The following is a 23,608-nucleotide window of genomic DNA, read 5'->3' as shown; positions in this document are numbered from 1 at the left end:
AGTGATTCTTGTCATAGACCTCCTCAGTGATGTCATAATCTTGGGTGTGAGCCTTGCCCTTCCATATCTAAAGTAATTTCTCTATGGGGAAAATGAATGGGGTTTTCACATAATCGTTCCTGTCACATCATTTTTAAATTGGACGTTTTCACTAACATATATTTATGTCTCTAATGGCACTGGGTCCATTGAAATGTGTAACTGTTTTCGAGTGTGTGTGTGTGTGTGTGTGTGCACGCGCCCAGAATTATAGAGCATACAACACACATACATAATATGTCACTCTTTGTAATACAATCAAGGAAGTATATGATCTATTCCAACCAAGTACTGTTTATCGTCTCACACCATTTGAGCCACTGAATTGCATTATGTACTTCACTTGTGGTCAAATTATAATTTCTATGTGTAAAAATGTGCGAAGTGGGTTGGTGCCACAGTGCAGCAGCACTGATCGGCCGGATGTTGTGGCGTTCTGGCTCCTCCCCCTGTCCCGCCCTCTTCTTTTCGGGGTTTGGGGGACAGGGGAGGGTGAGTGTGAGGGGTCTGCGCAGGGGCTGGGAGGAGGGATGGGTGAGATAGAGCAGTGGGCTGGTGGAGATCACCGAGTAAAAGACATCACTTCCGGACTTGACGGTGGCCAGGAGGACGGCATCTACAGGCTGGATCTGAGGCAGATGAGGAAACAGCCATTCTGCTTTCTTTACATAGCTGTTCATGCACAGAGCTGTGATATGATAAGAAAATTGTTCTTTCGAGCTGCTGTTGTGTCCAGACAAGTCATGGTGCTATCAAAGAAAACCATGCAGAGAGAGTATTCTGAGTCTGTTTTTGAAATAAGATCAAGCAACAAACTGTGCTGAATTTAGTTCACAGACGATTGGACTCAGAAGTCAGTTCAAGTATTGTACACAGCTGTTCATTTTTCTTCATCGCAGCAAACATCTGTAAAAACTCAGGTCTGTGAATTCAAAGCCGTTTCTCCCTCACCCTCTCTCTCTCTCTCTCTCTCACACACACACACACACTTTCAATGTCTCTCTTTCTCTCTCTGTCTCTGTTTCTTCCTCATTCTTTGGAAGAAGTTTGATATTTTGAGTTCTCTTTCGAAGAGTTGATCTCAAATTTACAAAGATGTTTTGCCAGCTACCTAAACCCAAACAAGGTGCCCCTCAAAATTACTTTATTTATTGCAGAGCAAATTGGTTGAGTCAAGCTATAATTACTGCAATATCATGTTTATAATAAAGGGGAAGTGAAAGAACCATGAATAGTAGTGATACCATTAGTTTTTCTATCTACTTTAAGTAAGTTAAAGTGATTAAAATGATGCATATTGTTGATATTCCACATACTGTATTCACAAGCTCCTACAAAAGCACTTATTATATACTTATACTTATATACTTATACGCAATTTTGCGTCAAGAGAAAGACCAAGGTTGAGTTGAAATGAAGATGGAGGCAAGCTGAGTCTTGATTGAGACCAAGGAGGGCAAATCTTGTTTGCAAATCTAAATGATACTCAGTGATACTGTTGAATAAAAGTTGATGGAGTCAGAGGTGCTGCAATTATTATATTTTATTTTTTTTGCATATGAAGCTACTGCATTCACAGTGCCGGCCTAAGTGCTAAATTCTGATTCTTTTGCTCAGATGTGATGGATTGGTGTGAAAAAAAATCAGAATTGGGAGCGGCAGTGTAAATGAAGCCTGTCACTCCTCAGCACGGGTAAAGCAACGACGGATGGCCTTCCTCACTCTGGAGAAGAATCGCCGCATTTTTTTAACAGGTCTGAACTTTTTTTTCTTGACCTCAGTGGAGATAGCGGTTGAAGCCTCGTCAGCTGGGTCAGTGGTAGTGGCAGCCCCAGCAGCCAGGACAGAAGTCTTCTCAACCGGGACAGTGGTCGCGGATGCCTTGTCGACCGGGACAGCAGTGACGGAAGTCTTGTCAACCGGGACGGAGGTAGCGGGAGCCTTGTCGACCGGGATGGCGGTGATGGAAGTCTTGTCAACCGGGACGGAGGTAGCGGATGCCTTGTCGACCGGGACGGCGGTGACGGAAGTCTTGTCAACCGGGACGGAGGTAGCGGGAGCCTTGTCGACCGGGACGGCGGTGACGGAAGTCTTGTCAACCGGGACGGAGGTAGCGGGAGCCTTGTCGACCGGGACGGCGGTGACGGAAGTCTTGTCAACCGGGACGGAGGTAGCGGGAGCCTTGTCGACCGGGACGGCGGTGACGGAAGTCTTGTCAACCGGGACGGAGGTAGCGGGAGCCTTGTCGACCGGGACGGCGGTGACGGAAGTCTTGTCAACCGGGACGGAGGTAGCGGGAGCCTTGTCGACCGGGACGGCGGTGACGGAAGTCTTGTCAACCGGGACGGAGGTAGCGGGAGCCTTGTCGACCGGGACAGCGGTAACAGAAGTCTTGTTAACTGGGACAGAGATGACTGAAGCTCTGTCATCAGATTCAGTAGCAGGTGAAGAGTCATGAGAGAAATCCTGGACCTCTACGTCTTCTTCGCTGCTGGTTACACTGGGGATTGAGTTACAGGCCGAGTCCCGCAGTGTGCAGATGTTCATGGCCAGGAAAGACTCTTTCGCATGAGAGCTGGTGGCGTAGAAGTCCTTCAGGTGGCTCATAGTGATGAATTCATGCTGCAGAGCGTCGCAGGGCGTGACCCTCTCCTCAGCATCAATTTCCAGCATCATTTGCAAGAGGTTTATGAATGCCCACATGTCCTCATGCTCAATCTCTTCTGCCTCCTCTGGGTAGAGGTATATCAAATCAGGGAGCCAATCCACCATGTGAGTCCTGCTCGCTCTGGACTTGATTCCAGTTTCGCTTTTAAACTCCTTTGGTGTCTTCAGCCTCCAGACGTCTGGGTCACGTTTGAAGTAGATGTCAGTATAGACACCAGCATCGAGCAGGTGCTGTTCAGGAAGTCCCTGCATCTCCACAATGAGTCGTACTGCGTCATATTTGCTGCGTGAATCGTAGAGCTTAGTGCCCAGGAACATGTAGGCCATGATGCACCCGAGGGCCCACATGTCTATGGCCTCGGTGACTGGGAGGCCCAAGAGGACCTCTGGAGACCTGTAGCAAAGCGCCTGAAAGATTTCCCCAGGTTTCACTTCCGAGGCAGGGATGGCCAGACCAAAGTCAATTAGCTTGACTTTCAATGGCTGGTCCACACAGTCCACCAGCATTACATTGTCTGGCTTTAGGTCTGTGTGGATCACACCTATTGATTTCAAAGCTGCAAGGGCCATAGCCAGCTGCTTTGCAATCGGTCTAATTTCTTGGAGAGACAGGGGCTCACCGTCTCGCTCCTTCATAAAATCATGCAGACTCCTGTCCAGCATTTCGAAGACGAGACAGGGGTGTCCTCGGTGCATGAAACACTCATGCCACCGCACCAAGTGACACATGTCTGCATCCAAAGAACTGACAATTCTCAGCATGGCCCACTCTCTATAGAAATCCTGCATGGCATCAGCCCCCTTCCTGAGCACCTTTATAGCCATTTTTTTGTCTGTGCCCAACTTCAGGCACTGGGCTACTTTGCCAAAGCACCCCTGCCCCTTGAACACCTGAACCAGGTAGTCAGATGAGGTGCTAGACAGCACTTCATCATGGACTACCTGGAATTCCAAAGGTGCCTGGGGGAGAGGTGCGGGCGGCACGCTCCAGGGACTGGACATCATCCCCTCTGTGCATATGGCACATGGGAGAAATTGTGAACCCTCTTCTGAGTCCTGCTGGATGCTGCATGTTGTCTCCTCAACGATGTTCCTATTGACAGACATTTTTTTGTCTGTGCCCAACTTCAGGCACTGGGCTACTTTGCCAAAGCACCCCTGCCCCTTGAACACCTGAACCAGGTAGTCAGATGAGGTGCTAGACAGCACTTCATCATGGACTACCTGGAATTCCAAAGGTGCGGGCGGCACGCTCCAGGGACTGGACATCATCCCCTCTGTGCATATGGCACATGGGAGAAATTGTGAACCCTCTTCTGAGTCCTGCTGGATGCTGCATGTTGTCTCCTCAACGATGTTCCTATTGACAGACGTCCATCCTGACGTTGACAGTCTGTTTTGCTTAAGTGTCTCTCTACTTACAGTTTCCATCCTTGTCGATCTTCATCTGTTAGCGAAAAGACTGGTTTCCAGCTCAGCGTCTGCTTTTAAAGGACTCTGTTGTTGTGACATCATAATGAGATCCTCATTATGATGTCACACAGAACCTTACCAGCTCCATCCAGCCTACCTACAGAGTGATTCTTGTCATAGACCTCCTCAGTGATGTCATAATCTTGGGTGTGAGCCTTGCCCTTCCATATCTAAAGTAATTTCTCTATGGGGAAAATGAATGGGGTTTTCACATAATCGTTCCTGTCACATCATTTTTAAATTGGACGTTTTCACTAACATATATTTATGTCTCTAATGGCACTGGGTCCATTGAAATGTGTAACTGTTTTCGAGTGTGTGTGTGTGTGTGTGTGTGCACGCGCCCAGAATTATAGAGCATACAACACACATACATAATATGTCACTCTTTGTAATACAATCAAGGAAGTATATGATCTATTCCAACCAAGTACTGTTTATCGTCTCACACCATTTGAGCCACTGAATTGCATTATGTACTTCACTTGTGGTCAAATTATAATTTCTATGTGTAAAAATGTGCGAAGTGGGTTGGTGCCACAGTGCAGCAGCACTGATCGGCCGGATGTTGTGGCGTTCTGGCTCCTCCCCCTGTCCCGCCCTCTTCTTTTCGGGGTTTGGGGGACAGGGGAGGGTGAGTGTGAGGGGTCTGCGCAGGGGCTGGGAGGAGGGATGGGTGAGATAGAGCAGTGGGCTGGTGGAGATCACCGAGTAAAAGACATCACTTCCGGACTTGACGGTGGCCAGGAGGACGGCATCTACAGGCTGGATCTGAGGCAGATGAGGAAACAGCCATTCTGCTTTCTTTACATAGCTGTTCATGCACAGAGCTGTGATATGATAAGAAAATTGTTCTTTCGAGCTGCTGTTGTGTCCAGACAAGTCATGGTGCTATCAAAGAAAACCATGCAGAGAGAGTATTCTGAGTCTGTTTTTGAAATAAGATCAAGCAACAAACTGTGCTGAATTTAGTTCACAGACGATTGGACTCAGAAGTCAGTTCAAGTATTGTACACAGCTGTTCATTTTTCTTCATCGCAGCAAACATCTGTAAAAACTCAGGTCTGTGAATTCAAAGCCGTTTCTCCCTCACCCTCTCTCTCTCTCTCTCTCTCACACACACACACACACTTTCAATGTCTCTCTTTCTCTCTCTGTCTCTGTTTCTTCCTCATTCTTTGGAAGAAGTTTGATATTTTGAGTTCTCTTTCGAAGAGTTGATCTCAAATTTACAAAGATGTTTTGCCAGCTACCTAAACCCAAACAAGGTGCCCCTCAAAATTACTTTATTTATTGCAGAGCAAATTGGTTGAGTCAAGCTATAATTACTGCAATATCATGTTTATAATAAAGGGGAAGTGAAAGAACCATGAATAGTAGTGATACCATTAGTTTTTCTATCTACTTTAAGTAAGTTAAAGTGATTAAAATGATGCATATTGTTGATATTCCACATACTGTATTCACAAGCTCCTACAAAAGCACTTATTATATACTTATACTTATATACTTATACGCAATTTTGCGTCAAGAGAAAGACCAAGGTTGAGTTGAAATGAAGATGGAGGCAAGCTGAGTCTTGATTGAGACCAAGGAGGGCAAATCTTGTTTGCAAATCTAAATGATACTCAGTGATACTGTTGAATAAAAGTTGATGGAGTCAGAGGTGCTGCAATTATTATATTTTATTTTTTTTGCATATGAAGCTACTGCATTCACAGTGCCGGCCTAAGTGCTAAATTCTGATTCTTTTGCTCAGATGTGATGGATTGGTGTGAAAAAAAATCAGAATTGGGAGCGGCAGTGTAAATGAAGCCTGTCACTCCTCAGCACGGGTAAAGCAACGACGGATGGCCTTCCTCACTCTGGAGAAGAATCGCCGCATTTTTTTAACAGGTCTGAACTTTTTTTTCTTGACCTCAGTGGAGATAGCGGTTGAAGCCTCGTCAGCTGGGTCAGTGGTAGTGGCAGCCCCAGCAGCCAGGACAGAAGTCTTCTCAACCGGGACAGTGGTAGCGGATGCCTTGTCGACCGGGACAGCAGTGACGGAAGTCTTGTCAACCGGGACGGAGGTAGCGGGAGCCTTGTCGACCGGGACGGCGGTGACGGAAGTCTTGTCAACCGGGACGGAGGTAGCGGATGCCTTGTCGACCGGGACGGCGGTGACGGAAGTCTTGTCAACCGGGACGGAGGTAGCGGGAACCTTGTCGACCGGGACGGCGGTGACGGAAGTCTTGTCAACCGGGACGGAGGTAGCGGGAGCCTTGTCGACCGGGACGGCGGTGACGGAAGTCTTGTCAACCGGGACGGAGGTAGCGGGAGCCTTGTCGACCGGGACGGCGGTGACGGAAGTCTTGTCAACCGGGACGGAGGTAGCGGGAGCCTTGTCGACCGGGACGGCGGTGACGGAAGTCTTGTCAACCGGGACGGAGGTAGCGGGAGCCTTGTCGACCGGGACGGCGGTGACGGAAGTCTTGTCAACCGGGACGGAGGTAGCGGGAGCCTTGTCGACCGGGACAGCGGTAACAGAAGTCTTGTTAACTGGGACAGAGATGACTGAAGCTCTGTCATCAGATTCAGTAGCAGGTGAAGAGTCATGAGAGAAATCCTGGACCTCTACGTCTTCTTCGCTGCTGGTTACACTGGGGATTGAGTTACAGGCCGAGTCCCGCAGTGTGCAGATGTTCATGGCCAGGAAAGACTCTTTCGCATGAGAGCTGGTGGCGTAGAAGTCCTTCAGGTGGCTCATAGTGATGAATTCATGCTGCAGAGCGTCGCAGGGCGTGACCCTCTCCTCAGCATCAATTTCCAGCATCATTTGCAAGAGGTTTATGAATGCCCACATGTCCTCATGCTCAATCTCTTCTGCCTCCTCTGGGTAGAGGTATATCAAATCAGGGAGCCAATCCACCATGTGAGTCCTGCTCGCTCTGGACTTGATTCCAGTTTCGCTTTTAAACTCCTTTGGTGTCTTCAGCCTCCAGACGTCTGGGTCACGTTTGAAGTAGATGTCAGTATAGACACCAGCATCGAGCAGGTGCTGTTCAGGAAGTCCCTGCATCTCCACAATGAGTCGTACTGCGTCATATTTGCTGCGTGAATCGTAGAGCTTAGTGCCCAGGAACATGTAGGCCATGATGCACCCGAGGGCCCACATGTCTATGGCCTCGGTGACTGGGAGGCCCAAGAGGACCTCTGGAGACCTGTAGCAAAGCGCCTGAAAGATTTCCCCAGGTTTCACTTCCGAGGCAGGGATGGCCAGACCAAAGTCAATTAGCTTGACTTTCAATGGCTGGTCCACACAGTCCACCAGCATTACATTGTCTGGCTTTAGGTCTGTGTGGATCACACCTATTGATTTCAAAGCTGCAAGGGCCATAGCCAGCTGCTTTGCAATCGGTCTAATTTCTTGGAGAGACAGGGGCTCACCGTCTCGCTCCTTCATAAAATCATGCAGACTCCTGTCCAGCATTTCGAAGACGAGACAGGGGTGTCCTCGGTGCATGAAACACTCATGCCACCGCACCAAGTGACACATGTCTGCATCCAAAGAACTGACAATTCTCAGCATGGCCCACTCTCTATAGAAATCCTGCATGGCATCAGCCCCCTTCCTGAGCACCTTTATAGCCATTTTTTTGTCTGTGCCCAACTTCAGGCACTGGGCTACTTTGCCAAAGCACCCCTGCCCCTTGAACACCTGAACCAGGTAGTCAGATGAGGTGCTAGACAGCACTTCATCATGGACTACCTGGAATTCCAAAGGTGCCTGGGGGAGAGGTGCGGGCGGCACGCTCCAGGGACTGGACATCATCCCCTCTGTGCATATGGCACATGGGAGAAATTGTGAACCCTCTTCTGAGTCCTGCTGGATGCTGCATGTTGTCTCCTCAACGATGTTCCTATTGACAGACATTTTTTTGTCTGTGCCCAACTTCAGGCACTGGGCTACTTTGCCAAAGCACCCCTGCCCCTTGAACACCTGAACCAGGTAGTCAGATGAGGTGCTAGACAGCACTTCATCATGGACTACCTGGAATTCCAAAGGTGCGGGCGGCACGCTCCAGGGACTGGACATCATCCCCTCTGTGCATATGGCACATGGGAGAAATTGTGAACCCTCTTCTGAGTCCTGCTGGATGCTGCATGTTGTCTCCTCAACGATGTTCCTATTGACAGACGTCCATCCTGACGTTGACAGTCTGTTTTGCTTAAGTGTCTCTCTACTTACAGTTTCCATCCTTGTCGATCTTCATCTGTTAGCGAAAAGACTGGTTTCCAGCTCAGCGTCTGCTTTTAAAGGACTCTGTTGTTGTGACATCATAATGAGATCCTCATTATGATGTCACACAGAACCTTACCAGCTCCATCCAGCCTACCTACAGAGTGATTCTTGTCATAGACCTCCTCAGTGATGTCATAATCTTGGGTGTGAGCCTTGCCCTTCCATATCTAAAGTAATTTCTCTATGGGGAAAATGAATGGGGTTTTCACATAATCGTTCCTGTCACATCATTTTTAAATTGGACGTTTTCACTAACATATATTTATGTCTCTAATGGCACTGGGTCCATTGAAATGTGTAACTGTTTTCGAGTGTGTGTGTGTGTGTGTGTGTGCACGCGCCCAGAATTATAGAGCATACAACACACATACATAATATGTCACTCTTTGTAATACAATCAAGGAAGTATATGATCTATTCCAACCAAGTACTGTTTATCGTCTCACACCATTTGAGCCACTGAATTGCATTATGTACTTCACTTGTGGTCAAATTATAATTTCTATGTGTAAAAATGTGCGAAGTGGGTTGGTGCCACAGTGCAGCAGCACTGATCGGCCGGATGTTGTGGCGTTCTGGCTCCTCCCCCTGTCCCGCCCTCTTCTTTTCGGGGTTTGGGGGACAGGGGAGGGTGAGTGTGAGGGGTCTGCGCAGGGGCTGGGAGGAGGGATGGGTGAGATAGAGCAGTGGGCTGGTGGAGATCACCGAGTAAAAGACATCACTTCCGGACTTGACGGTGGCCAGGAGGACGGCATCTACAGGCTGGATCTGAGGCAGATGAGGAAACAGCCATTCTGCTTTCTTTACATAGCTGTTCATGCACAGAGCTGTGATATGATAAGAAAATTGTTCTTTCGAGCTGCTGTTGTGTCCAGACAAGTCATGGTGCTATCAAAGAAAACCATGCAGAGAGAGTATTCTGAGTCTGTTTTTGAAATAAGATCAAGCAACAAACTGTGCTGAATTTAGTTCACAGACGATTGGACTCAGAAGTCAGTTCAAGTATTGTACACAGCTGTTCATTTTTCTTCATCGCAGCAAACATCTGTAAAAACTCAGGTCTGTGAATTCAAAGCCGTTTCTCCCTCACCCTCTCTCTCTCTCTCTCTCTCACACACACACACACACTTTCAATGTCTCTCTTTCTCTCTCTGTCTCTGTTTCTTCCTCATTCTTTGGAAGAAGTTTGATATTTTGAGTTCTCTTTCGAAGAGTTGATCTCAAATTTACAAAGATGTTTTGCCAGCTACCTAAACCCAAACAAGGTGCCCCTCAAAATTACTTTATTTATTGCAGAGCAAATTGGTTGAGTCAAGCTATAATTACTGCAATATCATGTTTATAATAAAGGGGAAGTGAAAGAACCATGAATAGTAGTGATACCATTAGTTTTTCTATCTACTTTAAGTAAGTTAAAGTGATTAAAATGATGCATATTGTTGATATTCCACATACTGTATTCACAAGCTCCTACAAAAGCACTTATTATATACTTATACTTATATACTTATACGCAATTTTGCGTCAAGAGAAAGACCAAGGTTGAGTTGAAATGAAGATGGAGGCAAGCTGAGTCTTGATTGAGACCAAGGAGGGCAAATCTTGTTTGCAAATCTAAATGATACTCAGTGATACTGTTGAATAAAAGTTGATGGAGTCAGAGGTGCTGCAATTATTATATTTTATTTTTTTTGCATATGAAGCTACTGCATTCACAGTGCCGGCCTAAGTGCTAAATTCTGATTCTTTTGCTCAGATGTGATGGATTGGTGTGAAAAAAAATCAGAATTGGGAGCGGCAGTGTAAATGAAGCCTGTCACTCCTCAGCACGGGTAAAGCAACGACGGATGGCCTTCCTCACTCTGGAGAAGAATCGCCGCATTTTTTTAACAGGTCTGAACTTTTTTTTCTTGACCTCAGTGGAGATAGCGGTTGAAGCCTCGTCAGCTGGGTCAGTGGTAGTGGCAGCCCCAGCAGCCAGGACAGAAGTCTTCTCAACCGGGACAGTGGTCGCGGATGCCTTGTCGACCGGGACAGCAGTGACGGAAGTCTTGTCAACCGGGACGGAGGTAGCGGGAGCCTTGTCGACCGGGATGGCGGTGATGGAAGTCTTGTCAACCGGGACGGAGGTAGCGGATGCCTTGTCGACCGGGACGGCGGTGACGGAAGTCTTGTCAACCGGGACGGAGGTAGCGGGAACCTTGTCGACCGGGACGGCGGTGACGGAAGTCTTGTCAACCGGGACGGAGGTAGCGGGAGCCTTGTCGACCGGGACGGCGGTGACGGAAGTCTTGTCAACCGGGACGGAGGTAGCGGGAGCCTTGTCGACCGGGACGGCGGTGACGGAAGTCTTGTCAACCGGGACGGAGGTAGCGGGAGCCTTGTCGACCGGGACGGCGGTGACGGAAGTCTTGTCAACCGGGACGGAGGTAGCGGGAGCCTTGTCGACCGGGACGGCGGTGACGGAAGTCTTGTCAACCGGGACGGAGGTAGCGGGAGCCTTGTCGACCGGGACAGCGGTAACAGAAGTCTTGTTAACTGGGACAGAGATGACTGAAGCTCTGTCATCAGATTCAGTAGCAGGTGAAGAGTCATGAGAGAAATCCTGGACCTCTACGTCTTCTTCGCTGCTGGTTACACTGGGGATTGAGTTACAGGCCGAGTCCCGCAGTGTGCAGATGTTCATGGCCAGGAAAGACTCTTTCGCATGAGAGCTGGTGGCGTAGAAGTCCTTCAGGTGGCTCATAGTGATGAATTCATGCTGCAGAGCGTCGCAGGGCGTGACCCTCTCCTCAGCATCAATTTCCAGCATCATTTGCAAGAGGTTTATGAATGCCCACATGTCCTCATGCTCAATCTCTTCTGCCTCCTCTGGGTAGAGGTATATCAAATCAGGGAGCCAATCCACCATGTGAGTCCTGCTCGCTCTGGACTTGATTCCAGTTTCGCTTTTAAACTCCTTTGGTGTCTTCAGCCTCCAGACGTCTGGGTCACGTTTGAAGTAGATGTCAGTATAGACACCAGCATCGAGCAGGTGCTGTTCAGGAAGTCCCTGCATCTCCACAATGAGTCGTACTGCGTCATATTTGCTGCGTGAATCGTAGAGCTTAGTGCCCAGGAACATGTAGGCCATGATGCACCCGAGGGCCCACATGTCTATGGCCTCGGTGACTGGGAGGCCCAAGAGGACCTCTGGAGACCTGTAGCAAAGCGCCTGAAAGATTTCCCCAGGTTTCACTTCCGAGGCAGGGATGGCCAGACCAAAGTCAATTAGCTTGACTTTCAATGGCTGGTCCACACAGTCCACCAGCATTACATTGTCTGGCTTTAGGTCTGTGTGGATCACACCTATTGATTTCAAAGCTGCAAGGGCCATAGCCAGCTGCTTTGCAATCGGTCTAATTTCTTGGAGAGACAGGGGCTCACCGTCTCGCTCCTTCATAAAATCATGCAGACTCCTGTCCAGCATTTCGAAGACGAGACAGGGGTGTCCTCGGTGCATGAAACACTCATGCCACCGCACCAAGTGACACATGTCTGCATCCAAAGAACTGACAATTCTCAGCATGGCCCACTCTCTATAGAAATCCTGCATGGCATCAGCCCCCTTCCTGAGCACCTTTATAGCCATTTTTTTGTCTGTGCCCAACTTCAGGCACTGGGCTACTTTGCCAAAGCACCCCTGCCCCTTGAACACCTGAACCAGGTAGTCAGATGAGGTGCTAGACAGCACTTCATCATGGACTACCTGGAATTCCAAAGGTGCCTGGGGGAGAGGTGCGGGCGGCACGCTCCAGGGACTGGACATCATCCCCTCTGTGCATATGGCACATGGGAGAAATTGTGAACCCTCTTCTGAGTCCTGCTGGATGCTGCATGTTGTCTCCTCAACGATGTTCCTATTGACAGACATTTTTTTGTCTGTGCCCAACTTCAGGCACTGGGCTACTTTGCCAAAGCACCCCTGCCCCTTGAACACCTGAACCAGGTAGTCAGATGAGGTGCTAGACAGCACTTCATCATGGACTACCTGGAATTCCAAAGGTGCGGGCGGCACGCTCCAGGGACTGGACATCATCCCCTCTGTGCATATGGCACATGGGAGAAATTGTGAACCCTCTTCTGAGTCCTGCTGGATGCTGCATGTTGTCTCCTCAACGATGTTCCTATTGACAGACGTCCATCCTGACGTTGACAGTCTGTTTTGCTTAAGTGTCTCTCTACTTACAGTTTCCATCCTTGTCGATCTTCATCTGTTAGCGAAAAGACTGGTTTCCAGCTCAGCGTCTGCTTTTAAAGGACTCTGTTGTTGTGACATCATAATGAGATCCTCATTATGATGTCACACAGAACCTTACCAGCTCCATCCAGCCTACCTACAGAGTGATTCTTGTCATAGACCTCCTCAGTGATGTCATAATCTTGGGTGTGAGCCTTGCCCTTCCATATCTAAAGTAATTTCTCTATGGGGAAAATGAATGGGGTTTTCACATAATCGTTCCTGTCACATCATTTTTAAATTGGACGTTTTCACTAACATATATTTATGTCTCTAATGGCACTGGGTCCATTGAAATGTGTAACTGTTTTCGAGTGTGTGTGTGTGTGTGTGTGTGCACGCGCCCAGAATTATAGAGCATACAACACACATACATAATATGTCACTCTTTGTAATACAATCAAGGAAGTATATGATCTATTCCAACCAAGTACTGTTTATCGTCTCACACCATTTGAGCCACTGAATTGCATTATGTACTTCACTTGTGGTCAAATTATAATTTCTATGTGTAAAAATGTGCGAAGTGGGTTGGTGCCACAGTGCAGCAGCACTGATCGGCCGGATGTTGTGGCGTTCTGGCTCCTCCCCCTGTCCCGCCCTCTTCTTTTCGGGGTTTGGGGGACAGGGGAGGGTGAGTGTGAGGGGTCTGCGCAGGGGCTGGGAGGAGGGATGGGTGAGATAGAGCAGTGGGCTGGTGGAGATCACCGAGTAAAAGACATCACTTCCGGACTTGACGGTGGCCAGGAGGACGGCATCTACAGGCTGGATCTGAGGCAGATGAGGAAACAGCCATTCTGCTTTCTTTACATAGCTGTTCATGCACAGAGCTGTGATATGATAAGAAAATTGTTCTTTCGAGCTGCTGTTGTGTCCAGACAAGTCATGGTGCTATCAAAGAAAACCATGCAGAGAGAGTATTCTGAGTCTGTTTTTGAACTAAGATCAAGCAACAAACTGTGCTGAATTTAGTTCACAGACGATTGGACTCAGAAGTCAGTTCAAGTATTGTACACAGCTGTTCATTTTTCTTCATCGCAGCAAACATCTGTAAAAACTCAGGTCTGTGAATTCAAAGCCGTTTCTTCCTCACCCTCTCTCTCTCTCTCTCTCTCACACACACACACACACTTTCAATGTCTCTCTTTCTCTCTCTGTCTCTGTTTCTTCCTCATTCTTTGGAAGAAGTTTGATATTTTGAGTTCTCTTTCGAAGAGTTGATCTCAAATTTACAAAGATGTTTTGCCAGCTACCTAAACCCAAACAAGGTGCCCCTCAAAATTACTTTATTTATTGCAGAGCAAATTGGTTGAGTCAAGCTATAATTACTGCAATATCATGTTTATAATAAAGGGGAAGTGAAAGAACCATGAATAGTAGTGATACCATTAGTTTTTCTATCTACTTTAAGTAAGTTAAAGTGATTAAAATGATGCATATTGTTGATATTCCACATACTGTATTCACAAGCTCCTACAAAAGCACTTATTATATACTTATACTTATATACTTATACGCAATTTTGCGTCAAGAGAAAGACCAAGGTTGAGTTGAAATGAAGATGGAGGCAAGCTGAGTCTTGATTGAGACCAAGGAGGGCAAATCTTGTTTGCAAATCTAAATGATACTCAGTGATACTGTTGAATAAAAGTTGATGGAGTCAGAGGTGCTGCAATTATTATATTTTATTTTTTTTGCATATGAAGCTACTGCATTCACAGTGCCGGCCTAAGTGCTAAATTCTGATTCTTTTGCTCAGATGTGATGGATTGGTGTGAAAAAAAATCAGAATTGGGAGCGGCAGTGTAAATGAAGCCTGTCACTCCTCAGCACGGGTAAAGCAACGACGGATGGCCTTCCTCACTCTGGAGAAGAATCGCCGCATTTTTTTAACAGGTCTGAACTTTTTTTTCTTGACCTCAGTGGAGATAGCGGTTGAAGCCTCGTCAGCTGGGTCAGTGGTAGTGGCAGCCCCAGCAGCCAGGACAGAAGTCTTCTCAACCGGGACAGTGGTAGCGGATGCCTTGTCGACCGGGACAGCGGTGACGGAAGTCTTGTCAACCGGGACGGAGGTAGCGGGAGCCTTGTCGACCGGGATGGCGGTGATGGAAGTCTTGTCAACCGGGACGGAGGTAGCGGATGCCTTGTCGACCGGGACGGCGGTGACGGAAGTCTTGTCAACCGGGACGGAGGTAGCGGGAACCTTGTCGACCGGGACGGCGGTGACGGAAGTCTTGTCAACCGGGACGGAGGTAGCGGGAGCCTTGTCGACCGGGACGGCGGTGACGGAAGTCTTGTCAACCGGGACGGAGGTAGCGGGAGCCTTGTCGACCGGGACGGCGGTGACGGAAGTCTTGTCAACCGGGACGGAGGTAGCGGGAGCCTTGTCGACCGGGACGGCGGTGACGGAAGTCTTGTCAACCGGGACGGAGGTAGCGGGAGCCTTGTCGACCGGGACGGCGGTGACGGAAGTCTTGTCAACCGGGACGGAGGTAGCGGGAGCCTTGTCGACCGGGACAGCGGTAACAGAAGTCTTGTTAACTGGGACAGAGATGACTGAAGCTCTGTCATCAGATTCAGTAGCAGGTGAAGAGTCATGAGAGAAATCCTGGACCTCTACGTCTTCTTCGCTGCTGGTTACACTGGGGATTGAGTTACAGGCCGAGTCCCGCAGTGTGCAGATGTTCATGGCCAGGAAAGACTCTTTCGCATGAGAGCTGGTGGCGTAGAAGTCCTTCAGGTGGCTCATAGTGATGAATTCATGCTGCAGAGCGTCGCAGGGCGTGACCCTCTCCTCAGCATCAATTTCCAGCATCATTTGCAAGAGGTTTATGAATGCCCACATGTCCTCATGCTCAATCTCTTCTGCCTCCTCTGGGTAGAGGTATATCAAATCAGGGAGCCAATCCACCATGTGAGTCCTGCTCGCTCTGGACTTGATTCCAGTTTCGCTTTTAAACTCCTTTGGTGTCTTCAGCCTCCAGACGTCTGGGTCACGTTTGAAGTAGATGTCAGTATAGACACCAGCATCGAGCAGGTGCTGTTCAGGAAGTCCCTGCATCTCCACAATGAGTCGTACTGCGTCATATTTGCTGCGTGAATCGTAGAGCTTAGTGCCCAGGAACATGTAGGCCATGATGCACCCGAGGGCCCACATGTCTATGGCCTCGGTGACTGGGAGGCCCAAGAGGACCTCTGGAGACCTGTAGCAAAGCGCCTGAAAGATTTCCCCAGGTTTCACTTCCGAGGCAGGGATGGCCAGACCAAAGTCAATTAGCTTGACTTTCAATGGCTGGTCCACACAGTCCACCAGCATTACATTGTCTGGCTTTAGGTCTGTGTGGATCACACCTATTGATTTCAAAGCTGCAAGGGCCATAGCCAGCTGCTTTGCAATCGGTCTAATTTCTTGGAGAGACAGGGGCTCACCGTCTCGCTCCTTCATAAAATCATGCAGACTCCTGTCCAGCATTTCGAAGACGAGACAGGGGTGTCCTCGGTGCATGAAACACTCATGCCACCGCACCAAGTGACACATGTCTGCATCCAAAGAACTGACAATTCTCAGCATGGCCCACTCTCTATAGAAATCCTGCATGGCATCAGCCCCCTTCCTGAGCACCTTTATAGCCATTTTTTTGTCTGTGCCCAACTTCAGGCACTGGGCTACTTTGCCAAAGCACCCCTGCCCCTTGAACACCTGAACCAGGTAGTCAGATGAGGTGCTAGACAGCACTTCATCATGGACTACCTGGAATTCCAAAGGTGCCTGGGGGAGAGGTGCGGGCGGCACGCTCCAGGGACTGGACATCATCCCCTCTGTGCATATGGCACATGGGAGAAATTGTGAACCCTCTTCTGAGTCCTGCTGGATGCTGCATGTTGTCTCCTCAACGATGTTCCTATTGACAGACATTTTTTTGTCTGTGCCCAACTTCAGGCACTGGGCTACTTTGCCAAAGCACCCCTGCCCCTTGAACACCTGAACCAGGTAGTCAGATGAGGTGCTAGACAGCACTTCATCATGGACTACCTGGAATTCCAAAGGTGCGGGCGGCACGCTCCAGGGACTGGACATCATCCCCTCTGTGCATATGGCACATGGGAGAAATTGTGAACCCTCTTCTGAGTCCTGCTGGATGCTGCATGTTGTCTCCTCAACGATGTTCCTATTGACAGACGTCCATCCTGACGTTGACAGTCTGTTTTGCTTAAGTGTCTCTCTACTTACAGTTTCCATCCTTGTCGATCTTCATCTGTTAGCGAAAAGACTGGTTTCCAGCTCAGCGTCTGCTTTTAAAGGACTCTGTTGTTGTGACATCATAATGAGATCCTCATTATGATGTCACACAGAACCTTACCAGCTCCATCCAGCCTACCTACAGAGTGATTCTTGTCATAGACCTCCTCAGTGATGTCATAATCTTGGGTGTGAGCCTTGCCCTTCCATATCTAAAGTAATTTCTCTATGGGGAAAATGAATGGGGTTTTCACATAATCGTTCCTGTCACAGTCTGATTTTTAAATTGGACGTTTTCACTAACATATATTTATGTCTCTAATGGCACTGGATCCATTGAATTGTGTAACTGTTTTCGAGTGTGTGTGTGTGTGTGTGTGTGCACGCGCCCAGAATTATAGAGCATACAACACATACATAGTATGTCACTCTTTGTAATACAATCAAGGAAGTATATGATCTATTCCAACCAAGTACTGTTTATCGTCTCACACCATTTGAGCCACTGAATTGCATTATGTACTTCACTTGTGGTCAAATTATAATTTCTGTGTGTAAAAATTATAGTTTTACAAGATCTGAACTACACTATATCCACCCTCAAGAGAAATGTATTTTTGTTAACAAAAGTTACTCAGAGGTACTTCTTCATACTATGTAAAAAAAAAAAAAAAAGATCATTAGGTTTCTTTTGTATTTAGTTTCCATAACTCCTACAGTCAGACACCTGTCTGCCAGAGACTAGTATAGACCTAAAAGCCCAGCAGTTTGAGCCAAATTTTGAATCAAATTTTATAATTTTAACCCAGTTCAGCTGTTAGGCCTGTCTTGATTTTCTACCACAGATACCAAGCTGTGCTCTTCAGTAAAATTTAAGACTTTCTATATCCACGGGAGTGCATCCTGTGATTTTCACATACATCTTCGGGATTACTTGTGTTGGGATCTGTTGCAAGTCATTATACAAAAATATCAGGCAAGAGAAAACCAAGACAAATTAGTTTCAAGTTCAAGACAAGACCAAGACTTTCCAAATACACTGTCGAGAACCAAGCTGGACTCGAGTGCTACCGCCCTGGTTAGTAGTAAGTAACAGAAATAAAAACTATGTAAATGATTTTAATGTTTATTTTATTCCCATGTAATCCTCCTAATTGCATTATTTCCACACGAACATTTTACAAATCAAGCTCGAATCAACACTCAAATGTCTCACAAACCACCTAAGATGACACAAATGACGCACGCATAACATGATTGTCGTGAGTAGTAAGTCAGTTCATGATTCATCTCTTACCATGGACTGGGCCATGACGGGAGCAGTGAAGGATCCTGGGAGGTAGTCCAGACAGATGCGGGGGTCCATGGGGAGTTTGAGTGACAAACCCTTCCTGGGAACAGTGTAGCTCTCTCTCCTCACACAAGAAACCACTGCAAACAGGCCCAGGGAGTAAACCCTCACCTCTGCAAAGGAGCCCTGACAAACACACAAAGACATACAGAAATTACTTTTTAAATTGGACTTTTATTCTATAATGAGATATTTGCCATTTATGATCCTTACAATGTATTTGGTATCAAAGTTATTAGCTATCTTGTGAAACTTGACTTACAATGCAATCATTTTTTATATAATATTGATCAATAAACATCAGGTCACAACTCTGTTCTCCAAAACAGATACAGCTTTTGTAATGAAACTGTTCATCTGATAAACAGCTTTGGTTCACTAACTATAGCACTTGTATAACATTCATAAATTCACACTGCAAGAGAACACTTTACCCTCTGCCCTCCATAGCTGCCCTCTGTTGTTATGGGAGTGATGTAGCTTGCCCTCTTCTCTCCATTCACTACCTTGACAACCACATCCCTGTAGTTGCCACGGTAACGTGCCCGGAAAGGCACAGCAACGGTTACTGGGAAGTGGAAGTCGGTTCCATCTTGAACTTTGACCCTGATGACCCTGCTGACCAGCTCCTCTGAGCCAGTCACCATCAGGGAGCTCAAGGTGTCGGCCACCTCGCACCTCATGGCTTTAGCCACGCCCACAGGTGCTGTGATGTAGCACGCATGCGGCACATCTGATTGGCTGTCCTCCAGTTGACCTGAGAGCCTAGAAAGCATATTGTAGAGTTGTCTGTCATAGAATACAATGACATTGTAAACCAGACATACACACACACACACACACACACACACACACACACACACACAGAGGGTAAAAAGGCAAGGGTTTGAAGTACAGATAGACAATCTTGCTGGTAGCAAATTTGAGAATGCACCGCTGGGACACTGTTGACATCATGCTGCATTGAAGAAAAGCTTCAGTTAGCCTGTTTTATTCTACTATAACCCTGCTTTATTATTATTGTAAGAGCCATTTCTTGTTATATATAACAACATATAATATTTTTTATTTATATTGTATATCTCTTATATCAATTTGATCTGTTTATTGATAGATACATTGATGTTTTGATAAATATTGCTAATATTTAACATTTACTTGTGTAACGTAGGTTATATTGCCTGAAAGATTAATTCACGTTAATTACTCTCTGAGCAGAGAAGCACTAGATGATTGTGCGTTCACATTTTCCTTCAGTAGAGAAAAGCTGTTGAGCTAGAGTGCAAATTAGTTTTTGACCGTGCCTTTGAACATGTATTTTTCCTCATCACTTTGTTTAAGTAAACGGTAAAACAATATGCGTCAACTATATGCCGAAGTTCAACAGTTTAAGTGAGCTTAATACAGAATCAAGAAAGCTGCACTTTCAAATATGATTATTATAGTATTATTATTAGTAGTAGTACTAGCAGGAGATGTAGGCGTAGTAGTAGTATTGTGTATTATCTTGTGAGCTACATTTCTGGTTTATGACAAGATGGCATCTTAAGGATTTCTAAGATGCTGTAGCATGCACATTTCCACGAATATCATCTTCCTCCCAGACTCGGCCTCTCTCAGTGATCTGAACGTTCTTGATTTGTTTGGCTTTTGGACAAATGTGAGCGTTGACCTGACAGTGAACTGCATGAAATAGCCGGCTATGGGGAGGCCAGGCGGTCGAAACAAGTGCACCTTGTGATAAAGCATGCAGAGAGTTTGCTTCTGTATCAGTGAGCAGGAGAAATGAGGGGAAGGAATCAAATCATGTCCAGACTCCCAAGCAGGCCCCCGGATAAAGAGCAGACACTGAATAGCAAAGTCCTGTTAGCTTACTATTGGGCAATCGCTCACATGCTTCGTTGTCTTAAAAATGCATTTTATAAAATGGTTGTGGAACATTTCAGTTGTTAACACCAGTGGTAGCACAGTTATTAACGACTTTACTCTCCACAAACTACAATGTCAAGCATTTTCAGTAGCTTACATCCAAAAATCATTATAGTATTGGAGATTAAAGAGGATGTGAGGTAGATTTCGTCAACTCACCCTACTGTGACCCATTCAGTGTTCATCTCCTCTTTCTTCTTTGTTTCTTCCCTCTCTCTGTCCTTTTCTATCTCTTCTGAAACACAATGATTATCAGTCACTTGGCCTCTGACCTCTAATCCCTGTCTGGTGTCTGCCCCATCGCTGCAGTCGGAACTGCCAAAGCTTTCAATGCCCAGTGACAGAGTGTGAGAGTGTGGCGGCTTCGTATGGCTTTGATCAGCTCCATCGTCAGCCCCCTGCTTACGCCCAGAGCCAGATCCAAGGGGATCATGGGGGTTTGAGTGACAGCCGGTATCCTCGGGTGTCACTGAATCGGAGCTTGAGGTTTGAGAGTCTCTGGTTTCCTGAAGTGCTGCACTGTCTTGCTGCTTTGTGCATAGCGCTGCTGTGTCTGCATCCACAGCTGAGGCCTCTTCTGCACATGATGTGATGATTTCTGTGTCCAGTTTGGTAATGATAGTGTTCAGTCTGTCCATAATGCTCTCTATGTCCTCCGCAACACTTAGAAAAGTACTGCTGAAGGAGTCCGAACAAGGCCTCACTTTAGGTTCTGTGTTATCTGAAACAAAACACATATATGATAAAATGGGAAATCTTTTGCATATGAATGTGAATCATGCATTGTGGTGTTCAAGCTACTAGCTATCCTGTGATTTTTACTTACACCTTTTTTTTTTTACAATGCAAGATTTTTTCACATAATATAATCACAATTTTGCACTCCAAAACAGATGCATATATTGTAATGAAACCATTTGGTTCATTACAATATCTGCATATTCATCCTGTTCTACGATTGACTGTTAATCAGTTAGATGTACTCGGCTCATTCTCTGTAAGGTGCATTGAGAAAATGCTTGTGATAAAGGGTTAAATATATAAATGAACTTGAACCTGTTTGATAAACTGCTTTAAAATTTTAGTTTCTGAATTATTAGAAACAAAACAAATTGGCAGAAAATAGACAATTGTGTCACATCACAACATAGGTTCACAACATTTGCATACAGATATGAATTCAGAATAACTTAACATGTATCAGATACCTGTTATAGGTGGATGTAGCTGATCACTGCCCCCTGGTGGAGAAGAGGTGAGCATGCAGGCTGATGCTCTCACAGCTTCTCTCCAGGCTCTCACTCTGTCTGAATGAACCGCACTCAGCTCCCTCAGCACTCCCAGCACCTTCTGCTCGCACTCCTTCTCCCTCCTCTCTCCTTCACTACTCCTTCTTCCTCCCCCCATCCCCTCGCTCTCCCTCTCGCTCCCTGGCGGACTCACCATCCCTCCTTCACCCCCTATCTCTACTTGCCCTCCTTCGCCTCTACTTGGTTCCTCTCCTGTCCGCCTTCCGTTCTGGCGAGTCCTGGAGCGTCTGACGGCTTCAAGCCCCCGAATGGTTTCCACCAAGATGTTGAGAAGACTGTCCTCCCTGCTTCTGCCGTGATGAGGCCCAGCTTCGTCCATCCTTTATATTCAGCTGCAGATTCTCATCCACACTCAGCAGAAAAATATGATCAGCTCAGGGTCAGTAGTATCTGATCTGGGCTGTTGTTTTGCCTTTTTGTTTTTAACAGCGTAGTCCCTCTTGCATGTGGCAAAACTGGATATCTACTCCTTAAACACACTGATGGTGATAAATATCAAATATTCAATAAAAGTGCACCGCTTTCCCCTATGCACCTCTTCCTAGTTGAGTTTAGGTTTGAAGCTTGCAGCCCAGTTGTTCACTGTGTCCTTGGCATTGGCTGTTACTGTGTACAGCTCTCCAGGTTTTACAGGAGCCAACGCTGCATTTATAAGGCTGCCAGCAGTAAAACATGTTGCCAAGGCGACCCCTGGAGGCGTGGCAGGGAGGGACAAAAGACAAGCGAAAGATTCAAAGGAAGACAAAGTGCTGTCCTCCAAACGTCTCATCCCTCTCTCCTTCACTGTCTCTGTTGCGCTGTCACTTTCTTCACCGCTTTTACATCCACACAGTTAATCTTCACCCACTCCTATGAATCATTCAGAAATACAGCTGGCAGCTACTCAATGATGCATAACAGGAGAATGAATATTGCACGGTATTATCATTGTGAAACCCATAAATGATGCTTTGTTTTGATGGGGTAAGTTGGGGGAGAAGGTTTCATTGGTTGACTTATATACTAGCTGTCAACTTTTTTAGGGCTTTGGAGCACTTAACTGAGACACAAAAGCCCATAGTAAGCCAAATTATGACTGTTTGTATCAGTCACATCAAGATTTGAATCATCGTAGTAGGCGTAGGATCGTACCTGTGGGACAAGGCACAAAGTATATTAACCAGGAAATGTTTTTACCTGGAGAAGCTATAATCCTAAATCAGTTTGGTTGAATATATTTATTCAACTATTTTCAGGAGATGAGGAAATATATGTTTTTCCATCATACATTATTCTGTCTATTGTGATCTTCCAATCACATTTGCAGTCACATTTGCCTAAAAGCCACAATATGATAACACTCTAAATCAGTAGGCTAGCACCATCATGTGGCTGGTTCTGCGCACTGCTTTCAAAGTAATACAGTAGTATCCACTGAATTATTTGATATTACAAATAAGAATTGTATTACGACTATTCTGACAATGTAAATAATAATAGGTTAGATGATGGTGTGAAAATGAACGATTGATGAACTCCAATAGTGATATAAAAGGAAAGAAAAATCTTGACTGACGCAACAATCTCGATGTCTCTTTCATTTTCATTTCATTGTAGGCCTTCTGTTAGAAATGAAAAGAAATCAGGGCTGAAGTTGAGCACAGTGCTTTTTTACTCACCTATAGCAGCCATTTCTTTGTAGAAATGTTGCTTGTTTACTTGTCATATTCATGTATTCTTGCTCATTTTATGCCTGTGACATTATTTAAACTAACATGCTGTCAATGGCCCTGCTGTGGCAGAGGTGTTCCCTGTATATTGGATAAAAACAGTCTGTATATTGCTGGAAGAAACAATGACAGACAAATTCAGCTGTCTATTTCTATTCAGTATTGCTGTTTGGCACATATAACATTATGTTTGTGTCGTTTGGGTCGACATCAATGTCAAATCATATGTCAGGGCTGAAACATAAATCCTATTGTTATGCAGCAATGACACACAATATTCAATATACTGCATACCATCGCTCCATATAAATAATATAATGAAATAA

The 23,608-nt window shown here is 46.3% G+C and overlaps 1 protein-coding gene across 1 annotated transcript in view; it reads right to left on the bottom strand.

The window, feature by feature from the left end:
• dthd1 (death domain containing 1) overlaps positions 1-21,892 on the bottom strand; it is a 62,608-nt gene extending 40,716 nt beyond the window's left edge. Inside the window, exons 1-4 of the mRNA XM_078281830.1 lie at positions 21,754-21,892; positions 20,423-20,984; positions 18,769-19,099; positions 18,281-18,460 (exon numbers count right to left, since the gene is read on the bottom strand). Coding sequence (XP_078137956.1) covers positions 18,281-18,460; positions 18,769-19,099; positions 20,423-20,984; positions 21,754-21,892 — 1,212 coding nt within the window. The remainder of the gene's footprint in view (positions 1-18,280; positions 18,461-18,768; positions 19,100-20,422; positions 20,985-21,753) is intronic.
• Between the last annotated feature and the right edge of the window lie 1,716 nt (positions 21,893-23,608).

The sequence above is a fragment of the Centroberyx gerrardi genome, chromosome 23 (genome assembly GCF_048128805.1).
Source record: "Centroberyx gerrardi isolate f3 chromosome 23, fCenGer3.hap1.cur.20231027, whole genome shotgun sequence".
Lineage (NCBI taxonomy): Eukaryota > Metazoa > Chordata > Actinopteri > Beryciformes > Berycidae > Centroberyx > Centroberyx gerrardi.
The sequence above is the reverse complement of the archived record's forward strand: the minus strand, read 5'-3'. Positions and strand labels throughout refer to the sequence as shown.